Raw genomic sequence first — 24,715 nt, forward strand, 5'->3', positions numbered from 1 at the left:
CCTTTAAATGCCTCTTTTGCTTGAGAGATGAATTATCAGTAGTTTACCTCTTCTGGTCATGTAAAAGACAGAAGCATTTCAAGGAAATCATTTGTTTCTATAGCAGAATCAAAGCTCAGCTACATAAGTGCCAAGTGAATATTCTGCAAAACTGGATACATGTGCAAGTTCTGTTCCCATAATCATATCAAGCCCTGTAGAAATCATTCATGATTGATATATAAGTGATCAAAGTTGTGTGCATTATTCAATCAAACAAAATCCTTGAAACTTACCAGAAAAAAAAAAAAAAAACAAAGCAAGAAGAAACTGGGATGCCCAGGGAGTAGATTAAGTGCTTAAACCTCTGAATCATCAACCTGGAAAGAGAGAGAATAAAAATTAATTCCTCATTTGGCTTTGTGCCCATGGTTTCTTCTTTCAGAGCAACTCAAGTATGTACAAAAAAATGCAAATTTCCCTCCAACATGATGTAAAGTCCACAGTGTCCTTAGAAACAACAGCTCAACTTAAATCAAACTGAATAAGACACATATGCTGGATAACTTTAAATTATGGAGGCATACCTGAAATATGGCTTCCAAATAATCTGATTTGGAAAAAAATTAGGTAAAATTAAAGAGATATTTTGCCACTACAAAACCCTTTCCCATTAAAATAACACTTAAGCATTTCCACAGGACAAAGAAGGTTCCTCTTAAGCATTCTAGCTTCAAAAGCATTGGGTGACTTGTAAATCACTTGCTGCATGTGGAGCCTTAATGCTCCCATATATTACTTATATGGTATATAAATATACATAACCATCTATTACTTATTTCTGATGTTTCACTGACACTAGGAAATCAATTGTAAGGCACAAAATTTCAGACCAGAGCTGTGTAACAGCTGAATTTTATCAAGTTAATACTGCAGCCTGTTTGGTTTGAAGCAGCACTTTTGATTTAAAAGTACCAATCAGCAAGGGACCAGAATTCAAATTTCTAGAGGGGATTACATATATATATATATATATATATATATATTTTTTTTTTTTTTTTTGAGACACAAAAACAGACACCCAGACACCCAAACCAAACCCCACGGAACTCAGTCTCATCCGGTTTAACCTCAACCACGAGACACGGGGTGGTTGTTTTCTGTCTCAAAAGCCCCACGTCACTGTGCCCTGAAAAAGGGGAACTTTTACAGGTTGTGGTGAGGACACATGAGAAAGAGTTTTCTGCACACCCAGCTGCCTGGGACAATAAAAAGTGGTGGCAGGCCAGGAGCTGACATTTGGTGCCTGGGGCGTCAGCGCTGCAAAAAAGTTGCTTTACATTAAATGAAATAAAATGCCAGGATTTTTGTGCCCCCACAACAGCATGGCTGAGCTAAAAGGAAAAGAAGACTGCAAGCAAGCAGAAGGCAAAATCCATAAAAAGAACCAAAAGGCTTTGTAAGTAAATCAATCTTAGTATAAATCCATCTTAGTATAAATCCTGATTGTATTTGAAGTGTGAACAACACTGAAATCTTGGAGATGAAGCATTAGCATCATTTTTAAGGCCACATGAAAGCAAAATCTGCTCAAAGGACTATAGCATCATTAAAAATGGTTTGAGCTGATGTGTACTAATGAATTAATTTAAGTAATCAGGAGTAAATTTTGGATACACTGTGAGCCTCTTAGTCTTTTAAAAAATTTACTTGGATGTGTAACTTCCCAGGTTACAGGCTGGAGCTGTCAGCCTCTGTTTAAAAGTTTTAAGAAATTTAAGTAGAATTGAGGTGCAGCTGCAGTTTTAATGGGTTACAAAACCATCTGTTCTCTGATTTCAGTGGTGCAGATCTCAAGAATTATTTGAAGCTCATGGTACCACACATCAAATCTGGAATCAAGACTTCTAATGACACGTAAGTACTGAGACACAGTTAGAATAAGATGTAAATATAGCTTGTAGTTAACTTTAAAAAAAAAATTATGAACAATCACTAAAACAACAAATAATATAATAATGCCTAGAATTTCCAAAATACAAGAGGTGAGTAGTAGGAAGAAAATACTATTTAAGGAGTTAAGAGGTTTTTCTTAGTGATATCTTTGTTTTTGCAGAGGGAGGGAGAAGACACCTCAGTTAAATCTATTTTCTTCATTCTCTAAAGATTTACAATAAATTATGTTTCCCACTTGCATGAAAAGCAGAGGTATTATAATTCTTAGTTGCTGAATATGAAAACAGAATTACAGATACAAAATTACATGGTCATAGTTACAGTAAAAACTCATCTGCCTGAGAACAGAATTGACAATAATATCAAAGTACCCTGTTTTTCCATCTCTGATTATTTCTCTCAATACAAGCTTGCTTCCAGTGCCTCAGACTATGAGAAAGCCATAAATTTAATAAGTATCTAGTACATACTCCTAGATTATAACACCAGATTATAAAATTTGTCTCCTTTAAACTTTCAAATAAAACTTTGGTTTCTTGTCTGATTTTTCTTGCCATCTTAGGCTTTCTGCAGAGGATGTGATACAGTGGTCCCAGTCTTTGGAAAAGCTCCTGGCCAGCCAGAGTAAGTTTATTCCTTCAATATCACACTGTTCTTATGCTGAGGATATTCTGCAAACACTACCAGAAAAAGGCCAATTGAATTTCAGTTATTTGCAGCAGTAGTACAGGTGCTGTACTCAGCCTTCCTTCCAAGTTCATGTTTTCCCTTCTACTTCCTACTCCCAATAGCAAAATTCATTCTCTTGGATCATTTTCTGTCCTTGCTTAACACATCAGTTTAAGCTGGGATTTTCTCTGCAGTTATACCCTAATACAATCCATTTTGGGGAGAATTAGAATCTGTTGATGTATTTTGGTACCCAGAGTCCAGGTTTGGAAGACTCTCATCACCCTTAATATTAGAATATATGTAATACGTTGAAGAAGGGAAAAATAGTGTTTGAAAAGATTTTCTAACAGATTTCAGTAGTTCAACTGCTACTTATTTGATCCTCCCTCACTGAAAAAAAATCATTCTATAAATGATGATGTGTTTGTGTTGGCTTTAGGTGGCCAAGGTGTCTTTCGGGAGTTTTTGAAGTCCGAGTTCAGTGAGGAAAACATAGAGTTCTGGCTGGCTTGTGAGGATTACAAGAAAACCAAGTCTGACCACTTGCATGGCAAAGCAGAAAGGATTTATGAGGAGTTTGTGCAGTCAGATGCTATTAAACAGGTATGTACAAAATTAATTTCATTTTACAGTAGAAGGATTCTGGGAAGTCAGAAGTGTAGCATCACTGAGATGCTCAGACATTCAACCAGCTACACAGGAACAAGACAGCCAGATGTTTGTATGAACATAATTCCATCATTCCTGTCTCCAGCTGGAAGATATCCAAATTAGAACCTCACCACACAGCCCAGTACCTGGGACCATCATTTGTAGCAGCTCAGCAGTGATCAGCACATGATGCTGCTTCATGAGCCAGCCCCCTCTGGATGCCTGCTGGGGTTTAGAAGGGGCTTTTTTTTTTTTTTTTCAGCTGTGAATTATTTCTTGCCCTTTAAAATATGTACATGTTCTGGAGAATTAGAAGTTGTATGTGATCAGATTGCAAGCTGGAGGCTCATTACACACAAAATTTCTCTGTTGTTTTAATTGGAGGTTTAGTTGGACATGTTCTTCTACTCACTCCCTTACTGAGTTGCATTACTTCTGGCTCCATAAGAAGCTGCATTTCTGCAGCAAATAACAATATTTGTGTGCAACTGGGATGCAGAAGTTAAAATTCCCTCCTTTTGAAGTTCTGATTTTGAACAATCAACACTGAGTTCTAAAGTTGCAAGTTTCTTTGTTAACAAAACAAGTTGATAGTTATAAAAAAGAGCACATTTTTAAGATGTCAATTGGGTTTGTTTTCACTTCCCAGATCAATATTGACCACCAGATGAGGGAAGCAACAGCCAAAAGAGCTCAAGACCCAACCCACACAAGCTTTGATGAAGCCCAGAAAACAGTGTACATCCTGATGGAGAGGGATTCATATCCTAGATTTCTGAAATCCAAAACCTACCTGAACCTTCTGAAGCACCTGCAAACCAGCACTTCGAAATGAAGACTTTGAGGAGGAAAAGCAAAGTAGATTCTGCAGCAAATATTCTGTGGAGACATCCTTCAGGGTGGCTGGATGTTAAGAAGGAGAAATCCCAGATTGGGAAGGGTCCAAGGGGGATGCAAACAGCTCCACAGCTGAAAGAACACAGGATAAAAGCTGGCAAGGCTGTTACAAGGGTAAGGGCAGCACGGGGAGAAAATCCTCTCCTCCTGTACACCCTGGACAGGACATGGATTTTCTTTATTGTTTGAACTACTCTGTGAACACTGAACAAAATCTTAGCACCTGAGGAACTGCTGATGATTAGGAACAAGCAAGCTGAGTACTGGGAGAAGTTTAGTTCAAAGGAAAACTAAGGCTGAGTGACAATTTTGGGCATAACAAGAAAATGCCCAGACAAGACTGATCACTGCTTTTTTTTTTTTTTTTTAATCTGCAAAGTGGTAATATGCATTAGTGCAGCTCCATGGTATTATTGTATTATGTAAATATATTATAAATTGATACGTCTTAAAATGGATATATTTTAAATTATAGAAGAATTATATATGCTGTACTTTTTCTAAATTTGTACTCAACGTGAGGGTATGTAGCATCTTTCCTGTTTAATTTATTGCAAAATAATAAGCAGCTCTTCAAATCTACTTATAAATAATGTTTTATGGTCATTTTACATCTTATTCACATGAACCTTTTCATGGTGTTTACTGAAGTATTGAAACACATGGTTCTCTTTTGTCCCACTGTGCCACTCCAGGTAATCTCCTTACCTAAGCACTGATTTTCCCCAGACCACCTTGTCTTTTTATTTTTATTCCTTTTACACAAACATGATCTTGATTAACTGGAGCAGAAAGTGTTAACCTATGCACACCCACCTTCACAATCCCAAAAGTAAAACAAGAAGCAGCTTTAATTTTACTTCCTATTTTGCATACACCTCCAGCTACCAGCACCTGAGTCATATTTCAAATATAAAACCCATTTAATCACTGACCCCCCTGATTTAATGTGATGTTCTGATTCAATCTGCTTCCACACTGATGTTTTCAGCCCACCATATCACCCACTCTTGCCTACCTAGAGAGGCTGCTGGGGCTCACTAAAAGTCACACCCTGTGTAATATTAGTTTTGCTCAACCTAAGCTTGCCAAAATCCAGGCTGTAATTTACAATACCAATACCAGCAGCAAAGGTCATTTGCTTTCACTGCAAATATTGAATTTACAATAAAAAATAATAAATAATAATAAATAATATAATAATAAATAAATAAATAATAATAAATAAATAATAATAATAAATAATAATAAAACACACAATGGTATGAGTAGGCTGTGCCACAGTGGGTAATGATGAGCAACAAAGAAGAGGAGTTGTATTTATGCTAGAAAATATAATTACAAACATTATTTATTACTAAATCTGAAGTGACCTTGTGACAGAGTTGGTAACAAAATTAAATCAAGGCATGCTCTGGACTTGAGAAGTTACCATCATGAGACACAGCTGTCATGTGGGCTGCAAATACAAGATTTTGCCACCCTTGTAGATTTTCCATTTTCTAAAATAACAGGAGCTTAGTCAGGCAGACTCCATTATTCCATGCCAAATGGAGAAGCTGTGAACCACAGACCTCACCTCCTGGGGAGAGCAGACAAGGTTTACACTGCCACCCTTTGGGCACCTTTTCTCCTTCCTTGGAGGTCCCCAGCTTTAGCATTAGAAGCAAAAACAACTCCAGGAGCCTGTGGACTGCAAAACCATCTCTTGAAACCATCCATCAGCCTCCAGCTGACTCTCTCTTACTGGAATAAATTTTCAAGCATCAGTAGAAATGAAGTCTATTTCTTGTGAAGCAGGAGAACCAACTCCACCTCTGACACGAGGGGCATCCTCCTATCTGACACAGATAATGCCATCCAAATGCAGCTGCTGGCACAGCTTCAACCTCACAGGAGACAAGAAAGAGATGAAATAGCAGCTACTCTGTAAACAGCCACCACCTTCAGGTAACACTATAAATCTTTTGACTAGAAATCCCTTAAATTCACGTGGGCTCAGTCTTCATTTACTGCAGTTCCACAACTCTGCCCTGGCAACACCTGCATGAAGTTCCTGACAAATTGTACTTCACAGCATGGCTAGGTAGGATTTTTTTTTTCCTTGAATGGCTTGCTGCTGCCACAGAATATTTTATCAGAAGCTTTCTAATCCACTGCTGGGGAGACTTTTTTTCCACAAGCATCTCTCCCTAGTTTATGATTTGGTTCAGTGTTTCCAGATCAGGCTCTGTCAATCCAACACTAATTAAAATATTTACAATGTATGTCAAACAACTTCCATGATATTTTTAACACACATTTAGCTTTCTCTTTATGGAAAAAATAAATAGGAGAATTTCCTGTTCCACCCACAGTCTCTAAAAAAACAGTTGAATCATCAGCCACCATCTATAGGAAAATAGGATGCAGTACCCAGACAAGCTTTAAGATTTGACAGTAGTGATTCATACTTTAAGTGTTTTACCCTCTCCCTGCAGGAAACATTTTCATTGTGTTTCAGTACAAAAATCATTGTACACTTTTGAAGAGAATTAACTTCTCCCTGCTGCAGAAAAGTTTTCTTTACAGGAGGATTCAAGAATCCAGCAGACCCTGCATGTGATTGTGGAAGACTAACTTTAACTTCTTCAACTTGGAAAACCTTCTCTAAATGTATTCCTTGGGATACATCTTTTCACTCTTATCCCAAAGAGAACTAAAAATATGGTTTAATATAGCATTCTTCTCTCCCATATATTTAAAAGGCCATCCATGAAAGACTGTAAATACAAGTCCTACCTTTATGCACAGTGAAGCAGGAAGGAAATGCAAACTGAAATGTTGACTAAGTCTCTGAAGTCTCTGAACTGTACCCTGCCCACACTCTGAAGCAGTGGGATTTCCAGATGTCATCTTCTTTATTCATCATGGAATAAGTTTCAAAAACAAAACCAGATTACAATAGGCAGAAAAATCAGATGTTGTCATCTTCCATTCAGAGACATGGGTTGATTGTATCAGGAAGCTTAGTGCCTGTAAGTTAAGCTTTTTGTCATTAAGTCTTCAGTTATTAAACACAGACAGAAATAATTTAAAAAAAAAAAAAAAGTCTTGTTTAATACTAATTGTATGATTTACATTTGTCTTAAAATGCTCTGAACAAAGTCAGAGGGGAGTTTAGGTTACCCTCTGGTTTTGTTTGGATAAATACAGACTCAAAGGAGTTGTGCTTATTTTGGAAATAAGCTCATTCCCCTTCATGTCTAAAAACAGCCCCAGAAAGTACTCTCTTGAAAGACTCCAAAGATTATCAGGATCTAAATTGTACTGAGCACTCCCCTTCCATTTCTCAAACAGCCTAAGGACCACACAGCCTTAAAGCATTTATCTGAACTAGCTCAGTGACCAACTTTCAGGTGGTCCCTTTCACTAATAAAATTCAAAATAGCTTGAATAAAAATGAAAAAGCACAAATGTAAACTTTTCTCTAGACATGTGTGTGCAGAAAAACAGAGCAAAACAAGAATGCTTCTCTCCAAAATCTGTGACACAGCCAAAGTACTTAAGTTTCAACACAACTGCTTACAAAATTGAAAAAAAAAACCAACCAAACAAACCACAAACAAAACCCCTTGTGACTCAAGTGATGTCAAGTTACAATGGTCAGAGGGCTTCTGCTATTAGAGGAGAACCTTTAAAAATAAAATAAATAAATTTAAAAAAATTTTTTTTCACATAACAGTAGTAAATTAGTAACCCACTAATTTCATACCACTTATGGAAAAAGTCTGTACTATATTTGCTGTAGCAAATGGTTTCTCAATCAAGGTCAAGAAGCCTTAGAGAGCACCACTTTCCATGGAATAAATTTTACTTAAGTATAATGGTAACTTTGCAACCACACCACACCTGCACAACCTGACACAGTTTTTTTTCCAATTCAATGCAGATTATATCAGTTTGGTAGTAATGTAACACACTGAAGTAAAACACCCAATTCTATCTAATGACAGATGATGTCAAAGCACTCCTAAAACTGCAGATGACAGTGTCCAGATGGGATGCATGCTGCTTCCCAAATTGCTGAGCACATCACCCTCTGTGTGCTGTACAAATGGGAAAGAGTCCAGTGATAAAACTCACAGTGATCTCCAAGGCAATGGTAACCTTTATTTTGATTATTTTCAATGTACTGACATTGTCCTTTTATGCAAACTTAACTGTAAAACACTTGAGATACTGCATAGAAAATACACATAGGAAAATCATATATACACTTTCATAAAAATAGAATACATCTTGGCAAAATTACTTGTGTACAGTGTATTGACATTACTGAACTTACATCATCTCTGGAGAAAAAACTGTGAAAAAAGCACCCCAAAACATTTTAAGTGACTTGAGCATACTGAAATGGATATGGTTTGGAGCTAAACAAATGGCTATACCAGAATGTCAGAGTTAAAAAAAAAAAAAGTTATAAAATACCTGCTTCATAAAGTAGAAGTAGCCATGTTGTTTTTTTCTTCCAAAAAAATAGTGACATCTCTAAACTTGCATGGCAATCAAATGTACCAGTTCCAAATTCTACTGCAGATTCTTCAGCTGACAACAGACTTATAATAGCATTTGTTTCAGCATTTGTAGCCATTAGGTACAGTGGTATTCAGTTTTTCAGCACACAATGTAGTATATTACAGCCCTATTTCTACCAGGTATTTGATAAGAAAAAAAAAAAAAAATCTAAGATACAAAACTGTAAAACACTTAGCAACCTTTAAAATATGTAGACAGCTTGAAATTATGTTTGTTTTTATTTCAGGTTAGGATTTTCTTAGTTACTTACAGCAGAGGCTGCTCCTTGCTTACTGCTTGAACCACAGACTTCAGCTCATACTTTGATTTTTCTGCTAGTTTTGAGAACAAACTGTAGAAAATAATAACTACTCCAGTGTAATAAATAAAGCAAGTGGTAAGGGGGTCTTCAGACCCATGGATTTTACTCTTGAATGGAATAAAGCAACCAGATGGGCAGCCTTGGGGAAGGAGGAAAAGAGAGAAAAGAGCACAGCACCATTTTCAAGTGGCGTGGTTCCCAGGGGGGTGGCAGGCAGCTGTCAGTCTGGAAGTGGTGATACCCACCAGCACTTGGGGATGTGGATAAAATACTGCAATAACTGTCAAGTCATCTGGGTGCTCAGTAGGGATAGGCTGACACAGCTATATAGACAATGAATGTTGTCTGATACTCAATGTTCCCATCCGTGCTGTAGGAGAAGGCTCTGACTCCCATGCGGTACGTCTTGGGCTCATGTAGGGCTCGAGTGGTGAACACAACTCCTTTCAGGTTTTCATCTCTCAGGGCAAAAGGGACTTCTGGGTCCTCCTCTGCCATCAGGAAGGTTGTCCTTGGGTGCATGACTTGATCATGAGTGTATGCAACCAGGCGGATTAAATCCTGCCCGGCAGCTATGCCGAAAGGGAGGGAGAGGAGTTTGTATTCCAGGGCATAGGTACTTAGGTCACACTCCAGGTCATTGGCTGGGCAGTTTTTCAGACAGAACCTAGGAAGAAGCAGAGCACTTCAGCCCAGAGAGAAGGCACAGCATCATAAACAGGTCTTAAAGAAATTCTTCTCTTGGTTACCCTGCTGCGTAATTTCAATTTCTCTATCAAGGCAATTTGCTCGTGCACTCTCTGTCCATTGCTCCTTCAAAGCTGCAGCCCAGCTAAATGTCCCACTTGCCCTCAAGAGGATCATCTCAGAGTGTGCCAAGAGGTAATGGAAAGATACTGGATGCAAAGTTTTTCACTGAAGGCAATGGTGCATGTTTTAGTGACCTTGCTCTTCAGCATTAGATCTGGAAAGGCTCTGAAAGCAGCTCTGTTTGAGGTGTCTGTGTGTTAAATCATAAAGACTTTGGAATGAAGGAAGGAAGAAGATATATTTTATTAATCAAAATTGAAAATAGGAGACATATGTTAGCTCCACTTGTCAGTGCTAACAGAGGTCAAAGAACATTACCCATTTCAACTTAAATGTCATTCCAGTTCAGTGGGATGACAAAAGATGTTTTCTGACTATGGAACAAGCCATTTCCTTGAGTATATAAAAAATATTTTTAAAGAAGTCAATGTTTTTCCAGAACAGGGAAGCAGAATAACTTAAGAATAGCAAAACTTAAGTGTATTATTTTCAGGGCTCAAAGAGTATTTTAAATGCTTTGAAACTGATGGCAAGTCAGGCCTTTAGAGCAGAAATCACAGATGCAAAAGCAGCCCCATAAGGTGAAACAAAGGTGACACTGGATCAGCAGAAGGAAGGGTAGCATGCTGCCTGTTGGGTCTCACACAGTAAAGGAACATTCTGCTTCCTGGTGAACTAACAGCTGCACAGATGCCTCTGCTGGTGTGAATTTTACTGGTTGATAACTAAGTTATCAAAATTTCTCCTAATGCACACAGATAAAGGACCTGAGCCTGCAGTGGGTGAAAAGGCTGAAAAATGACAACGTACCCAGACAGAGCCTCTCGCTGGTAGTTGGGTGGACAAGGTGTGTCAATGCACTGGTAGCTTCCCCTCATGTTGAAACACATCTGATTTGGTCCACAATTAATGTTCTGTTCAAGGCATTCATCAATATCTGAATGTAAATAACATGCAAATGATCAGCTGCTGGTACTTGAATGAATTGAGCACTTAAAACGAGGTGGGTCAGTAGAGGCTGCAAGGCTCCTACACACAGGGAAATTGTTCAGAATCCAGTCTTGCTGCTTGAGATGCTGGAGCCAGGGGTGCCAATAACATGCATTTATTATAGTTGTTTTGTTACTGGATGGAATATTGTGCTAGAGCTGCCCTACAGCCACGAGCCACTATAAACCATAGCTGTCTCATCAGAGATTAATTCATTTTTATGGGCTGTTTTTGAGGATCAGAAAATCTGACTGCAGCTTTTTCTGACAGAGACAGGTTAAGGATTATGTTGGGGTTGAAGCCAGAGGTGCTGTCTACTTTCCTGAAATAGGGTCACATGAGGAAGCTTCAAGAGAATAAGAAGTTGCAGTTTCCTAATTTGCCGGTGGCTTGGGAAGTGTTAAAAAGGGAAATACAAAAACTTCTGAAACCTGAAATTTTGAATGCCAAATCTCATATAACAAATCCAAAGAGGTGGCTCATGCATGTATTGAGCATGATTTGAACCTTCTTCATTTACAAATGGATTTCTGAACCCTCAGGGGGAGTTCTGTACCTTGACAGGTTTTGCCATTGGGCGTGAGCCGGTACCCAGCTGGACAAGAACACTGGTAACTTCCCAGGGTGTTTCTGCATTCATGCTGGCAACTATCTCTGGTTTCACACTCATCTATGTCTGTGGGAAGAAACATGAACACATGAGGATAATTGGTATTGAACTGAGGTATTTTTTGTTGTATTTATATATAAAGCTATGGACAGAGGTGATGTAAGATGAGTGGAGGTTGTTTTCTGATGGGGCTGAATGTCCAAGGCTTGGCAAGTCCTTTCACATCTTACCTGTGACATTCCTAAAAATTTGCTAATAATTAGAGTCCTCACCTCTTTTGATAGCAGTCATAATACATATTGTAGCTGGAAAGACTGGTCCTGACACAGAGTTCTGGGAAGAAAGGGGGGATGTGCAATCTGTACACATTGACAGGTTATACAAATACAGCCTTGCTCAAAGCAAGCTGAGCTCCCTGGTGAGAAGATTCAGGGAAATGGTTAGGGGATGCCCAGAGAAGTTCTTGCCAGAAGCAGCCTTGAGAGTGGAGGACTTTTGCCTCCTCAGGCAAGGATGTTTCCCTTCCAAACTCATCTTCCTCATGGCATGGGGACGTATCAGTATCAGCATTAATAAAAGCTCGTAATTTTATTTAATCTCCCTCTCAAATATAGAAGCATCAGACCACTTTATGCAAAAATTTCAAAAGCAGACTGGTGTGGTTTAGAAACAGATCACATACAATTATAATTCCTTTTGAAAGATCTGCCTAATTCAGAAGAGTACTAAAGTTCCTACTCAGGTTACTCTCATGCAAGAGTTAAGTTTTGCAGGATTAGAACAGTGGAAGGAAGGTCTTCATTTGCCCTCTCCACCTGATTTACAGTGCTTGCATTACAGAAAAATACAAATATGGAAGAGAAACAGATGCAACTGTAGAAACTTAGTGTTGTTATTAAAATCTGATTTTTTTAAGAATTTAAAAAAAGGTATTTTGAGTGTTTTTTAAATATTAAACAATAATTTTTACATCAAAGTGTCTATCCCAATGAAGCAGAGGTACAAGGTTATGAACAAATTCAAACCAGTCATGAACTTCAGCTGAACCCTTTCCTCAGCAGCAGTTGTATTCCTGGGTCAATTGAACTGCTATACCCATAACAAACTGCATGTATAGAGCTACTGAAATGTCTTTTTAATGTAAATACAAAGTTTGATGTCTGCCTATCTATAGTTTTATTAATAAATGCATATTCATATTTTTCAACATTACATATTATATATTGTTGTATAATCCTAACAATCTACCCTTTGAGCAGGAGTCACTGTTTGCTTGGTTGGTTTTTTTAACTTCTTAATTTCTTCACATTTAGCACCAAACAGTCTGTGGAACAGGACAGGCTGCTGTTAATTTTGACTTTCACAAATTAAGTTTCTGTGAAAACAGCTGCATTTCATTGAAAAACTAGAAGTGAACAACTGTAGCAATGCTGGTGTTTGAGCCCTGGTGTGCTCAATAGCAAAATCTTTAGAATAAAGATTTCTAAACCAGATTATTGCTACTGTCAGTGGGAGCCTGACACAGCAGCATCCCCAGGGCTGTACTGGATCTTACTGGGGTTTTTTTGACCTGCGAGAAAATTCAGAAAGGAACTACCATGATCAGAAGAAAGAGAATAAGAGAGGGAAGTAATTGCACACACACGATACGCAGCACAATTAAAGCAAGAGTTTACAAGAGGATGTTTAGAAATGTTTTTGCTACAACATGCTCAGCAGACAACATGCAGAACTCTCAAGTATTTATCAGTGTAATAGGAAAAAACCACAGCATCACAAACCATCAGCCCCTGGTATACATGAAAGAGTAACCTAAAAATAAGGATCAAAACAAGAGAATTGCATAGATATGACTGACATTTACCTACACATCTGTCATTTCTTGCCTCATAGCCTTCAGGACAAGTTTCTCTAATGTTCCTTCTAGTCCTGGAGAAAGGTATTCTGCTGTTCCTATACTCTGAGAAGGAGCTGTAGAGATTTGAGGAGTGCCTGTAATACTGTTGAGGTTGATGGTTGTCTCTCACAGGGGAGAATTGAGCATAGCTATAGCTACTGTAATAGGCACCAGAATTTGGCAATCTCTCCAGTCCAGCGCAAGATTTCCCGTCCCCTAATAACTGGTGTCCAGGTGGACAGAGACACTTGAAGCTGCCGGGGGTGTTGGTGCATTGAAATGCACAGGGTTTAGGCACTTGTTCACATTCATTCATGTCTGCTCATGTGACATGATCCAGAGCCACAAACCATGTGGGAAAAAACAAAACAGAACAGAAAGAAACAACAAGACGTAACTGTAAGTAGAGATATACACGCACGCTCATCTCAGGCTGTGGAACAAACTGAAGACATAAAAGTGAGAACTTGAAGGGAGTAAAATACAGAGAACATGATACCAAGCAGGTTATTCTGGCCTCGACAGTAATTTACCTTCATTCTGCATGTAAAGCTACTTCTCACCTAAGCCTGTGCTCACTCAGGACGAGAACTCTGCTGAAGGTCCTGCCTTGAGCATCAGGGCAGGGAAGGGATGGCTAAAAAAGGGGGATCCAGGGCTGCTCCCCTGCTTTGGCAGTAGTGGGGCTGTGGAGAAAACCTGAAAGCTGCCAGTTCCTGCTGCTCACCAGAAAAGATGCACTCTCAGATGTAAGTGGCCCCAAAGACCCCATGCTGCTCATCCCAAGCTGCTCACTGATACTTTACTCATGTTATTTCCTTAAGTGCTCCACAGATGAGTGGAAGAAGCTGTTGGGCCCTTCTTTAAAGGAGGATACTTAATACAGAGCATCCTTGAGAAGAGCAGGGTAGAAATTCATTCAGACTGACAGGGAGGAAAGCTCCAAAAGCTCCAAAAACTCCAGTACCATTATTATCTGCCAGGAAAAATCAGATCCTGAGAGTGTGACACAGGACTGCAAGGGAAGGAGGTCAGGTATGTTCTAATCCTTCATGTTGTTATTGGTCATTCCAGCTATGAAAGGTTGGGAGACTTAATGGTAAATATTAATTCACTTTCATACAATTAAAAAGCAAAATTGGTTTTTTTTTTCTTAAGGAAAGCTAATTTTTAAATTTGGTTTCCGTTTAAATTGTAATCCAAAGTAACCCAAACAAGCCCAGAAGTAAATATCTATCCTTAAATCAAAACAGAGTAGTGAGTATACTAAGTGTGGCAGAGAGTTTAAGGATATAACAAGATGAGTATCCTTCACTCTAAAAATAAAGCAAATAGGAGTGCTCTTGGATACTTGGAGGAAGGACCAGGTCTTTCCGCACAGGCTCTCTGGCATTACCAGAAAAACTTCCTAAAACGTTCATAGAGCTGCTTCTGTGCCAGCTGAAAATCTGAGATACACCTTATTCCTTTTAAAACTTACATTTATTCTTTACTAGAAGGCAACAAAAATTGCTATTTTCATACAGGAATGTGCACAAATAACCTCATATCAGGATCCATTAGAACATAACTCATGTATATTATAAACCTTTTATAAGTAGAATTTAAAACTGTTCTTAAAAGTTAACTCAATAAAGTTTTAATTATTTCAGAAACATCAGATAGAGTTGAATATTAGATTTAATTTCAGTGGCTAATACCTCATATATTTTAAAGTTTTAAAGAATTTTGGGAGAGATTAGTAATTAAATGTTTTGAGAGTTGGAAATCCAGGAGTAATTGCAGAGTGTTGCAATGTTTTCCAGTTGTTATTTCACAAACACATAACTGAAACTTTATATATTACTTGAAATATCATTAGGGTAATATTGTTGGGCAACAAGAGAGCTTCAGTTTTAATACAGCAGAAACTACTTTGAATTTTAAGTTTATATGCTTTCATGGTGAAAAATTTGTTTATGTAAAAGAATACTCAAACTCATTATTTCCTTAGTTCTAATTGAGAACAGACAATACACATGTGCAGTAACATCTGTACAGCAACCCATGTCCTGGGAACCAGCTGTGGATAAGAAACAGAGGCCTAACATAGAAATAATGAAAGAAAATAGATGCAATTTTGAGCAGCTTCTTTGGTAGAAGCAGCCTGTGCAATAAAAGCCAAACTGAAGGCAATAATCCCTGGGATGTGATGCCTGGCTGACTGGGAAGCCCCTCTCCACTGAACAGTTCCCCTAGGAATATCAAATACTTACAGGCACAATATGAAATCACTTTTAAACAAAAACTGGTAAATTTTCAGGTTTCCTTTAACCCGAAGAATAATATTTGACTTTAAATTCTAGATAGCCTTGCATGCCTTACATGCAAAAGTGCTTTATAACAGCTATTGATGATGCCCTTCCATGTAGGATATGGTGTGTTGACCAAATCACTGTAATTAAGCTAATGGTGTCTATGGTGTGGTGATGCCAAACAGGCACCTTTTCCCCATTTAACAGGGATTATGACAGAAGGGGCTGGTTTGTGAAGATCTGTAGTTTAGGCTTTATCTAGCTTACTAATGTCAGAAATTTAAGTTGCTTTAATACATGCTAAAGAGCCTGGGATTGATTTTATTTCAGTAGAGGCAGCTGGTGAAAGTCATGTCTTGGTCTACACCCAGTTTCTTATTGTGATTTATTCACTTTAAAAAAACCCAACAAACATTCCTGGCTTTTGGTAGTCCAAAAACTTAGGGTGTTTAAAAACAAAAAAACCCACTTATTCACCAAAGCAGGTATTTATCATATAGGAAAGCTAATCTTGAAGAAGTCATCATGGAGGAATGTATTTCCCATGTGACAGATGAGAGCAGCTGACACCTACCTCATTTACTGTCATGTATCAACACTTATAAATCATCATTATCTGGGTGGATCAGCTATAATATTTTAAATATTTGACATAAATACAGAAAGGGTGAAGCTAAATGATCCTGGTGGTATCCTGAAGCCTGTGATGTGCCAGGTGGTGTGTTCTACACCCTTGTGCTGACACCATACATAAACTCTCTAGCTCCACATGCAGAGCTCCAAAAACATCCTTCAGAAGCTACACATGTGGGGGGGAGAAAGCTCTGGATGTCTTAATGCCTTCTACACAAATCACAGAGGAGAGTAACTGCATGGGCAGCACTGCTGTGAGTGCCTGGCTCCCTCCAACCCACCCAAAACAGAATAGTTTGATAATAATTTGATATTTGTTAAGTGATAAACACCTATCAGCTCCCTCTGCTATACCCCCCCTAGGGGAACACCCTTGGCAATCCCAGTCAGTGTCACTTCCAGAGGCAAGTTCTGGGTGTATGGGACCTCTTACAACACATGAACATTGTTCTTCTCCTTTAGGGGAACCCATACCACCCCCTGTTCCACTGCCTTCGGGTATGAATCAGCACAGGCCAGGGTACAGCCAGGCACATTCCACTGCCCAACCACTAAATAATCTGACCTATAATGAAAAATAAAGCTTCTTGTGGAGTGATAGCTTGCCCCATCTATCCACCAGTGCTCTAAGACTCTTGTCCACTTTGTTTTATGGCTGTAGGACAATCTCCATTTGGAATAGTTTAGTTTTGACTGTTGTACGGAATGCCCTGGTTTAGATGCATAATTCTGAACTTCAGAGCAAATCTGCCTACACAGCACCACCTTTGAATGGGATACAGCCAAAACCCCAGGCAAAAGCTGGAGCAGAAAGCAGATGACAGGAATATGACTGGAGAGCTTACCCACACAGGGCCTGCCAACTCCCTGGGCCCGATAGCCCCTGGGACACACACAGCGGTAGCTGCCTCGGGTGTTCTCACAGAGCTGGTTGTAGCGACACTGGTGGGTTCCATCCCTGCATTCATCAATGTCTGCAGGCAACAAGGCAAGGGAAAGCAGTCAGATTTTTCTTGAAACTTCTTAAAGCTTTAAATTTCTTACTATCTAAGGAAGGCAGTTAAGCCACAAGTGAATTTGGCTCTCTAGCGAGTTCTGGCCTCCAAACGTACATTTTTCTTACCAGGTGGCATGATGAGGCATTATTCTAGAACACATTACAAATCACAGCCTGAAAGCAGATTTTAAGCAGCTACACAACTGGAATGTATTTGCACACCTGTTAATTTTCAAATTTACACACCCATTAATTTTCAAATTTACACACCCATTAATTTTCAAAACTTTTCCTTGCGGTTTCCAATGGAATCGGCTACTCTCAAAAGACACAAAATCCATCTTCCTGTCATATCCCATTAGAAAAAAAAAACACCAGATGATCTGGTAATATATGGAACACAAGTTATGTTTAAAAGCATCCCTGATAAGCACCTGTGATCTTGATACTGGGCTCCCAAGACAAACAAGAAAGCATTTATTTGTACGTGGAGCAAAACATTCCAGTCGAGGAACAATTTCTTGATTTCAAGGTTACAAAGCAGAAAAGATGCTGAGAAAAAACCTACTGTTCTTTCTTAAAAGCAATGAGAAACTAGAAGTGGCAAAGATACATCTGTTCTTTTAATACCAAATAGAAAAGAGTTAAATACCTATGTTCCCATACATGAGGAAAAATTGGTTCCTTAGTATGTGTGAATCTTTGTAAATGGAGATGGATTATGTCCAAGATTTTTAGGTTTCTATTATTTATTTTTTAAAAATTCATTGTTGTGCCTGTGCTTACCATCACTGTACAATACATTAACACTTCCACTCACCAATACAGGTTCCATTTTCTGCTTTGGTCATTCCACTGGGACACAGATCAACACACTTATAGCCACCACGAGTGTTTTTGCAAAGTTGATCAGGCCTGCACACATTCTGCCTGCACTCATTTACATCTTAGTTAACAAAAAAAAAAAAAAAAAAAAAACAACCAAAAAAACCAAACCAACAAACAAAAAGGGAAAGAATGGAAATTAATTCAGTTTCTTATGGTCAATTCCCAAAGAGCAGAGAAATCCAGATTGCATATGTGCATCTGAATGCATCTCATGCACATTTATCAGTCAGGCCAGTCCCCACCTCCTCTGGATGTTAGTGCTGCTTCACAAGTTCAGAAACACAGACCAAATACATCATCCATAGCAGGATTTTCATTTGTAAAGTCTTACAATAACAAATACAGCAGCAAATAAATGAACTAGGAAGGCTTAGAAAGAGGGAACAAACATTCAAAAACTTATTCATACCCACGCATTTTCTGCCCTTCAGCTGGTATCCTGGCTCACAACCACAGTGGAAACTTCCAATGGTGTTGAAGCAATGCTGATGACAGGAGTTGAGCTCTTGACACTCGTTCACATCTGTTGAACAACACAAAACAGAGGTAGAGTCAACATTCTGGACTCTGCTTTGAGCTCTAGGTATTGCACTGCTGAGGTATGTCCACAAGTGTTTACTGCTCTCACTTCTTTGTCAAAGAAAATGCACATGAGATGCAAAAGCAAGAATGTCAGGTTAGGATTTTAAATTTCTTTCTAAAGATGGAAAAAGCAAAAGGTTTCCAAAAAAAAAAACCCCACCAAACCACCCCACAAAACACCCACAAAAAAACCCCCACAACAACCCAAACCCCACAACCTCAATAACGACGATTTGTAGTTGGAAGGATTATCTTATAAAATGTTATTTTCCAATGTGTGAAAGGAAGCATTTTCAGTTAATTTTCAGGAAGATAACACCCAAACCCAAAGACCTCTTCATACCTTGGCAGCTGAATCCATCAGCAGTTCTCCTGAAGCCATTCCCACATCTCACCACGCAGCGGTAGGAGCCCATGGTGTTTTCACAGTCCTGGCCAGCATGGCAGGTGTGTCCACCTAATGTACACTCATCAATATCTGTGATTAAAAACAAGCTGTAAGCCTCACTGTGACAAAATAAAACACAGATTAAGCAGTGCCTTGAGCATGATCAACTATGAAAGAATTAATTGCAGATACATGTGAAATAACTAGAGCACCACGAATAAATAATATTCTTATAATGACAAAATGGCCCAGTCTGAACAGAACATTTTCCTAGTGATTTAGGTGTCATGGGGTTTTTTCTATCCACAGCAATGCTCATCTTACCCTGACATGTTCTGCCATCTGCAGAGATTGTGAGGCCTTTTGGACAGGAGCAGTAGTAAGATCCCATGGCATTATGACAGGTATGGGAACAAGGATTTCGCACAGCACATTCATCTTCATCTGGAACAAGAAAACATTTAGAAAACCAGTGAGACTCCACAAGACAGGAAAGGGCAATAAAAAAACCTTCATGAGAGGGAAATGTCTGGTAGAGCCCCACGGGGCAAAAATACATCTAGCAATGGAGCAGCTCAACAGAAACAGTTCAGCTGTGTATTCTCCACTCTTACGTTTTGGGATACCAAAGCCACACTAACACAGCTTGCTGGAATCTCATGATATCTCTGCAGGACTGGGTCACTACTGTGGTAACCAATGGCTGATAAAATCTTTTCCAGAGAACCTCAGAACAGTGTGAGACAACAGAACACAGTGTGAGATCTAAGATTTCTTAGATACATGTGCAGAGACTACTAAATGTTTCATAAGTTTTAGAACTCAAATTGTTTTACAGACGATACCAGAAATAGATTCAGTGACCTTATCTTCTGTTTTCCTGGTTTCAAACCTTTTCTGGTTTTAAATCTTTTGGGTGGTGTACCCTTTGTTTCTGGTAAAATCTCCTTGATTTACAAGTTTTCAAGGTGCAATGAAGCAAGTCCACACGAGTACAGCAGATGATTGTTCCCTAATGTAAGTCTGTCATCTAGAAGACACTAAAATGTTCATAACCTTCTCTTCACCTCCACCCCTCAAGCAGTCACTTGTGGGCTGCTGTCTGGGTTGCCAACACTCATCCTTCCTTCCACACAGATCAATAAAGTGTTTCCTTGCTTTGCAGGCTCAGCAATGCTGTGGCTCAGTGTCCCCTGATGGTGCCTGAGATGCCAGTGAAAAGCTGCCAGGGAAGCTTACATTCTGAATGAGTACAGAAGTGAAGTCTCCCTTTGCCTACAGATCCACACCTTGTTATCAGTGTTATTCTTTCTGTTACTCTTTCTGAAGGAAAAAATTAACAATGAGGGTGGCAATACACTGGAATGGGTTGTGAATGCCCTCTCCCTGGAAGTGCTCAAAGCCAGGTTGGATGAGTGGAGCAACCTGGTGGTCAGGGAAGGTGTCCCAGTTCATGTAGGGGGGTTGGAAGCAGATCATCTCTAAGGTCCCCTGCAACCCAAACTGTTCTGTGTGTCTGTGGTGACACACTGCCCTTGTCACATCATTACCTGAACAGTAAGGCCCAGTTGAGTCCAAACCAAATCCAGCAGGACACTGGTTGCTGCGATCTCCTGCATGGTAAAAGGAGCACATGTAACCCATGGATGAAAATACAGCTACTTTAGTACTTTTTAAAAAACCTTTTAACATCAAGAATTGCAGTCCAGCTATTGGTAAAATATTTACTATGCTTGGACACTAAAACTGAAACTTAAAATCCAAGCATTACTGTTTTTTTCTGCTTGGGCACTAGAAGTCAGCAGAGCATCTAGATGAGTACAATACCTTTTGCAATGGAAGCATGGATTTTAAAAGCCACAGCTTCTTCCAGTGGGTTGTACTCTGTTGTAACAGAAGAAACATGGAGTGTTTCCACCAAGAAAGGCATCTTTCCTTTGGTGTAGTCATAGGTGATGGTGTGGTTCCACATGTAGGGAACACTAACTCCATCGATGGTGAAGAGACGAGTAGAGTGGGCATAGAGTTGCCCAGGACCAGTTTGAATGTAGTCTTCTGTGTAGTCCTGAAATAACAAAACATGCCTTTTCACTCCTATTTTGGTTGTTGAGCATTAAGTACATCTGGTGTTTTTCTTTAAGGAAGAAACAGGCCATGGTACTGCAGAACTTGATGATGGGGCCATGGCAGAGCATTTCCAAAACCACCAGAAAATTAATATATTGTTTAATCTTTTAAGGTCTCAATATTTATTTTTTGGCTATTGCAAGTCAGATGCTGACAACATGTGTTAAATGAGCACTCAGTAGAGGAAAAATCTGCCATGGGAAAAAATAAGATAAAATAAAAAAAATTATAAATATTGGATGTGCTACCTACTGAAGTATATCAAAATAGCAAGAACTAATTTATTTTTATTGTACCATGGTTTTAATATAATCAAACATTTTTACTGGCTACCTACCATTAATTACCACTTAAAAAAACCCAAAAAACAACCACTTTAAAACATTTTACTCTGAAAGAGGGAACATCAATTATCAAACCCATGGTTTTAAACCAAAACTGTAAGGCCACATGTTATATTAAACACAATATTTTTCATTGCTTACAATAAACCAAAAATATGGAAAAGAAGCTCCCTTGAATTCCATCTTTCACAAGTGCAAGGTCAATGACAGAAGCTTTGTAGAAACAGCAGCAAATATTTCCCAGGAACAACAGGCAGAGGAATCCAGTAATCGTTTATCTCCTGTCTTTGCAATTTTACCAGCTACAGAAATGTTTCTCTGCCAAACTATGTGTAATTGTAGCAGCAAACAAATCATCAGGTGTCCTGGTTTGGGCCAGGATAAAGGTGATTTTCTGTCTTGTACTTTTGCTTTTAGCTAAGTCTCCTGTAAGTAGTTGCACTTGCTGAAATTAACAGCCAGTTTCTCAGACAGTGTGTGCTTCTAGGACTGATAACACTTGATGTTTATAGTTACAGCCAGAGCCTGGTGTGCAGAGCCAAGGCCACTGCTCAGCTCTGAGGAACATTTTACCCTCCAGAAGGAATAAAGAGGTCCCACCTGCAGCCTCCTTTGGGGAGGAAGGGACAAGATAGATGCCAGAACTGACCAAACAGGGGATTCCATCCCATACACCTCATACTCAGGATAAATTTGAGGGATCATGAGGGCCAAGCCACGCTTCCAGCTTCCAGCTGCCTGCCCTTCCTGCTTTTTCCTGCTTCCCTTCCTTCACCCAGCATCCTGGGAGGATCCCATCCCTTCCTCTGCCTGTGCTCCTGATCCATTCCAGCCTGAATCTGGGTGTTCCTGCCTCCAGCTCCCAACTGCTGCTGACCCCAGGATTCCAGCCTGGACTTTCCCAGAGCTGCCCTGCAGCCTCCGTGGTGACGTGAGAGTTACTGGGGGAAAGGGGGGAGGAATGTGGTATCCATTTTCTTGTATATTTGTATATATTTAGTAATTTTTCCTATTTATCATTACTGTTTCATTAAAGTTGTGTAGTTTAGTTTCCAACCCATCAGTCTCTCTCCCTTATTCTCTCTCCTTTCTTATCAGGGAGAGAGAGAGAGATTAATAGAGAGCAGCTGTCACTCGATTTAATTGCCAGGCCAGTGTTAAACTGTGACAATCAGGAATATCCAGAAATTTCTGCAAGGTCCCATGATATCAAAGGGCAGGGGAACCCAAAAAGTCAGGCAGGTTTAATATGAACCTGCCTGTGATAACCAACCCCAGGAACACTTCTCAATTCTACTTTTTAACAACTAAAAACCCCAGTGCAACCCATGCTACCTTCCTGATGATATCTGTTTGTTTTCAAGGCAGTGTTAACATTCATCAACTCAACCAGACACAAAATCAGTTCTGTACAGTAAAGTTTTCAGGACTTAGGGCCTGCTGGTTTGATACAGATGAGAGGAGAGGGTGGTATCTCAACCAGCTTTACCTTTATGTCAACATCAGCTACTGACTGGAGCTGCAGCACATGGCCACTCACAACAGTATCCAGCAGCAAGGCTCCATCTGAATCCAGCCCCCGGGCAACATGAGTCATTCTCAGAATCTCTCCTATGAATTTGAAGAGCAAATTGATTTATAAAACATCCTGAACAGAGGTTGGTGTCAGCCACACAGCACCTGAACTGGGATCCCTTCACCAGGGATAACAGTTATGTTATATTCATATTTTCATGAGAAATACCATGCATGTCATAAAAGCATCACATAGTTCAAAGTACAGCTCTAAAAGCTGTATTTAAGTCTCAGAAGCCAGAGTTATTAAGAAAATATTGACATAAGCACAAGACTCAAAATTCAGCATCAGTTAGGTGCTACTTTTAAAGAAACACAACATGTACCAAGCTTACTGGAAACAGAAGGAGATGTTATATCACAGGTAACTAACCAGTTGCAAACTCCACTTGAGTTTCTCTCTTGAAGATGGCATCAGTGAGTGTAAAACCATTCATTGCTTCTCCAATTTCTTTTGCTGTTGTCCAATAAACAGGGCTGAGTATAGAAACAAGCTTTCTCATTGCTGGACCTGAAAGAAATACAAGACATTTGAGAGATTTTTCTTTCTAACACCACGTGACCCACATCAGTAAGGACTGAATATGAAGACATAAAACAAGAGTAACCCTTAAAACTGAAAAAAAGCCTCACCAAGGCTCCGAGGGATGTTGGTAATCTTTGCTTGTACTACTCTAGTTTCAGAGTCAGGGCTGTCTGTTACTGCAGCATTCAGGAAAGCAACTCCAAATTCAATGCCATTGATACTTCCAATGATGCTGCCTTTGGCACGTGAAGGCCCACCTGTGCAAGAAGGGGTGGAGGGAAATATAAAAACTGCTCTTTTTTTCAGAAAATTCAGAAATATTGTAAAGCATTTTAAGAAATAAGGTTATTTCTGCATCCATTACTACATCACTTGGAAGAGTAAACCTCAGAGCCTACAAACAACAAGATGTTGTGTGTGTGGTCTGAGATAAATGCACAGTAACATGGGCATCACAAGCATTCATACGCTGCTGTGTACAGCTTAACACCAAATTCATCCAGCTGAAGTAAGCTAAAAGATTAAATTACTTGGTCAACTGGCCAAGACATGGGAGAGCACCACTTAATTCAGGGGTGCCACCATTGGGTGCAGGATGAATTAACTCACCAGGACATGCTTGGGTGTTACACCTAGATATCTGTGAGGAGTCTCCAGGACAAGGACGGCCACGATTCAGTGGGGCTGGACTGCTGCACAGGCGTATTCGGGTCTGCTCCCCTCCTCCACAAGAAGCAGAGCATGGGCTCCACATCTGCCACTGCCCCCAGTTCCCATCCACTGAAGGAAGAAAGAATTAAGAAAGCAGCTTTTCATTTGAAATGTTTCGGGTAATTCATCAGCGAGGCTTTTGTGTCATTCTGGATGGAACCAAGGTGCTGGAGGAAAGGAACAGCTCAAAGAATGACAAAAACACTACTGGGCAGGCATGAACATTCTCCCCTCAAACACACCACTTCTGAGATTTTGTTTGACTGTCAGCTGTACTGGAGCCAGGAGATGTTTCCAGTAAAATGGTTG

At 39.4% G+C, this 24,715-nt stretch overlaps 2 protein-coding genes across 4 annotated transcripts in view; one reads left to right on the plus strand and one right to left on the minus strand.

Annotated features, from left to right (window-relative positions):
- The first annotated feature begins 1,198 nt into the window (after window positions 1-1,198).
- On the plus strand, window positions 1,199-4,737 carry LOC139799360 (regulator of G-protein signaling 1-like). The gene is made up of 5 exons (XM_071751312.1): window positions 1,199-1,438; window positions 1,822-1,896; window positions 2,498-2,559; window positions 3,047-3,210; window positions 3,908-4,737. Exons 1-5 carry the CDS (start codon window positions 1,335-1,337, stop codon window positions 4,091-4,093), a joined length of 591 nt encoding a protein of 196 aa, XP_071607413.1. The 5' UTR covers window positions 1,199-1,334; the 3' UTR covers window positions 4,094-4,737.
- Window positions 4,738-8,287: 3,550 nt separating this feature from the next.
- Window positions 8,288-24,715, minus strand: part of HMCN1 (hemicentin 1) — a 198,571-nt gene continuing 182,143 nt past the window's right edge. For 2 of the 3 annotated variants that reach the window (XM_071751315.1, XM_071751314.1), the window contains 15 exons: window positions 24,305-24,475; window positions 23,803-23,952; window positions 23,543-23,680; window positions 23,084-23,205; window positions 20,951-21,188; window positions 20,674-20,736; window positions 19,448-19,567; window positions 19,079-19,213; window positions 18,563-18,676; window positions 18,086-18,211; window positions 17,114-17,242; window positions 13,309-13,659; window positions 11,391-11,510; window positions 10,655-10,781; window positions 8,288-9,701 (listed from right to left, as the gene is read on the minus strand). In XM_071751315.1, the coding sequence (XP_071607416.1) occupies window positions 9,335-9,701; window positions 10,655-10,781; window positions 11,391-11,510; window positions 13,309-13,659; window positions 17,114-17,242; window positions 18,086-18,211; window positions 18,563-18,676; window positions 19,079-19,213; window positions 19,448-19,567; window positions 20,674-20,736; window positions 20,951-21,188; window positions 23,084-23,205; window positions 23,543-23,680; window positions 23,803-23,952; window positions 24,305-24,475 (2,471 nt within the window). In that variant the 3' untranslated portion in view covers window positions 8,288-9,334. The remainder of the gene's footprint in view (window positions 9,702-10,654; window positions 10,782-11,390; window positions 11,511-13,308; window positions 13,660-17,113; window positions 17,243-18,085; window positions 18,212-18,562; window positions 18,677-19,078; window positions 19,214-19,447; window positions 19,568-20,673; window positions 20,737-20,950; window positions 21,189-23,083; window positions 23,206-23,542; window positions 23,681-23,802; window positions 23,953-24,304; window positions 24,476-24,715) is intronic. The other variant, XM_071751317.1, reaches the window with a different exon arrangement.

The sequence above is a fragment of the Heliangelus exortis genome, chromosome 8, assembly GCF_036169615.1.
Source record: "Heliangelus exortis chromosome 8, bHelExo1.hap1, whole genome shotgun sequence".
Taxonomy (NCBI): Eukaryota; Metazoa; Chordata; class Aves; order Apodiformes; family Trochilidae; genus Heliangelus; species Heliangelus exortis.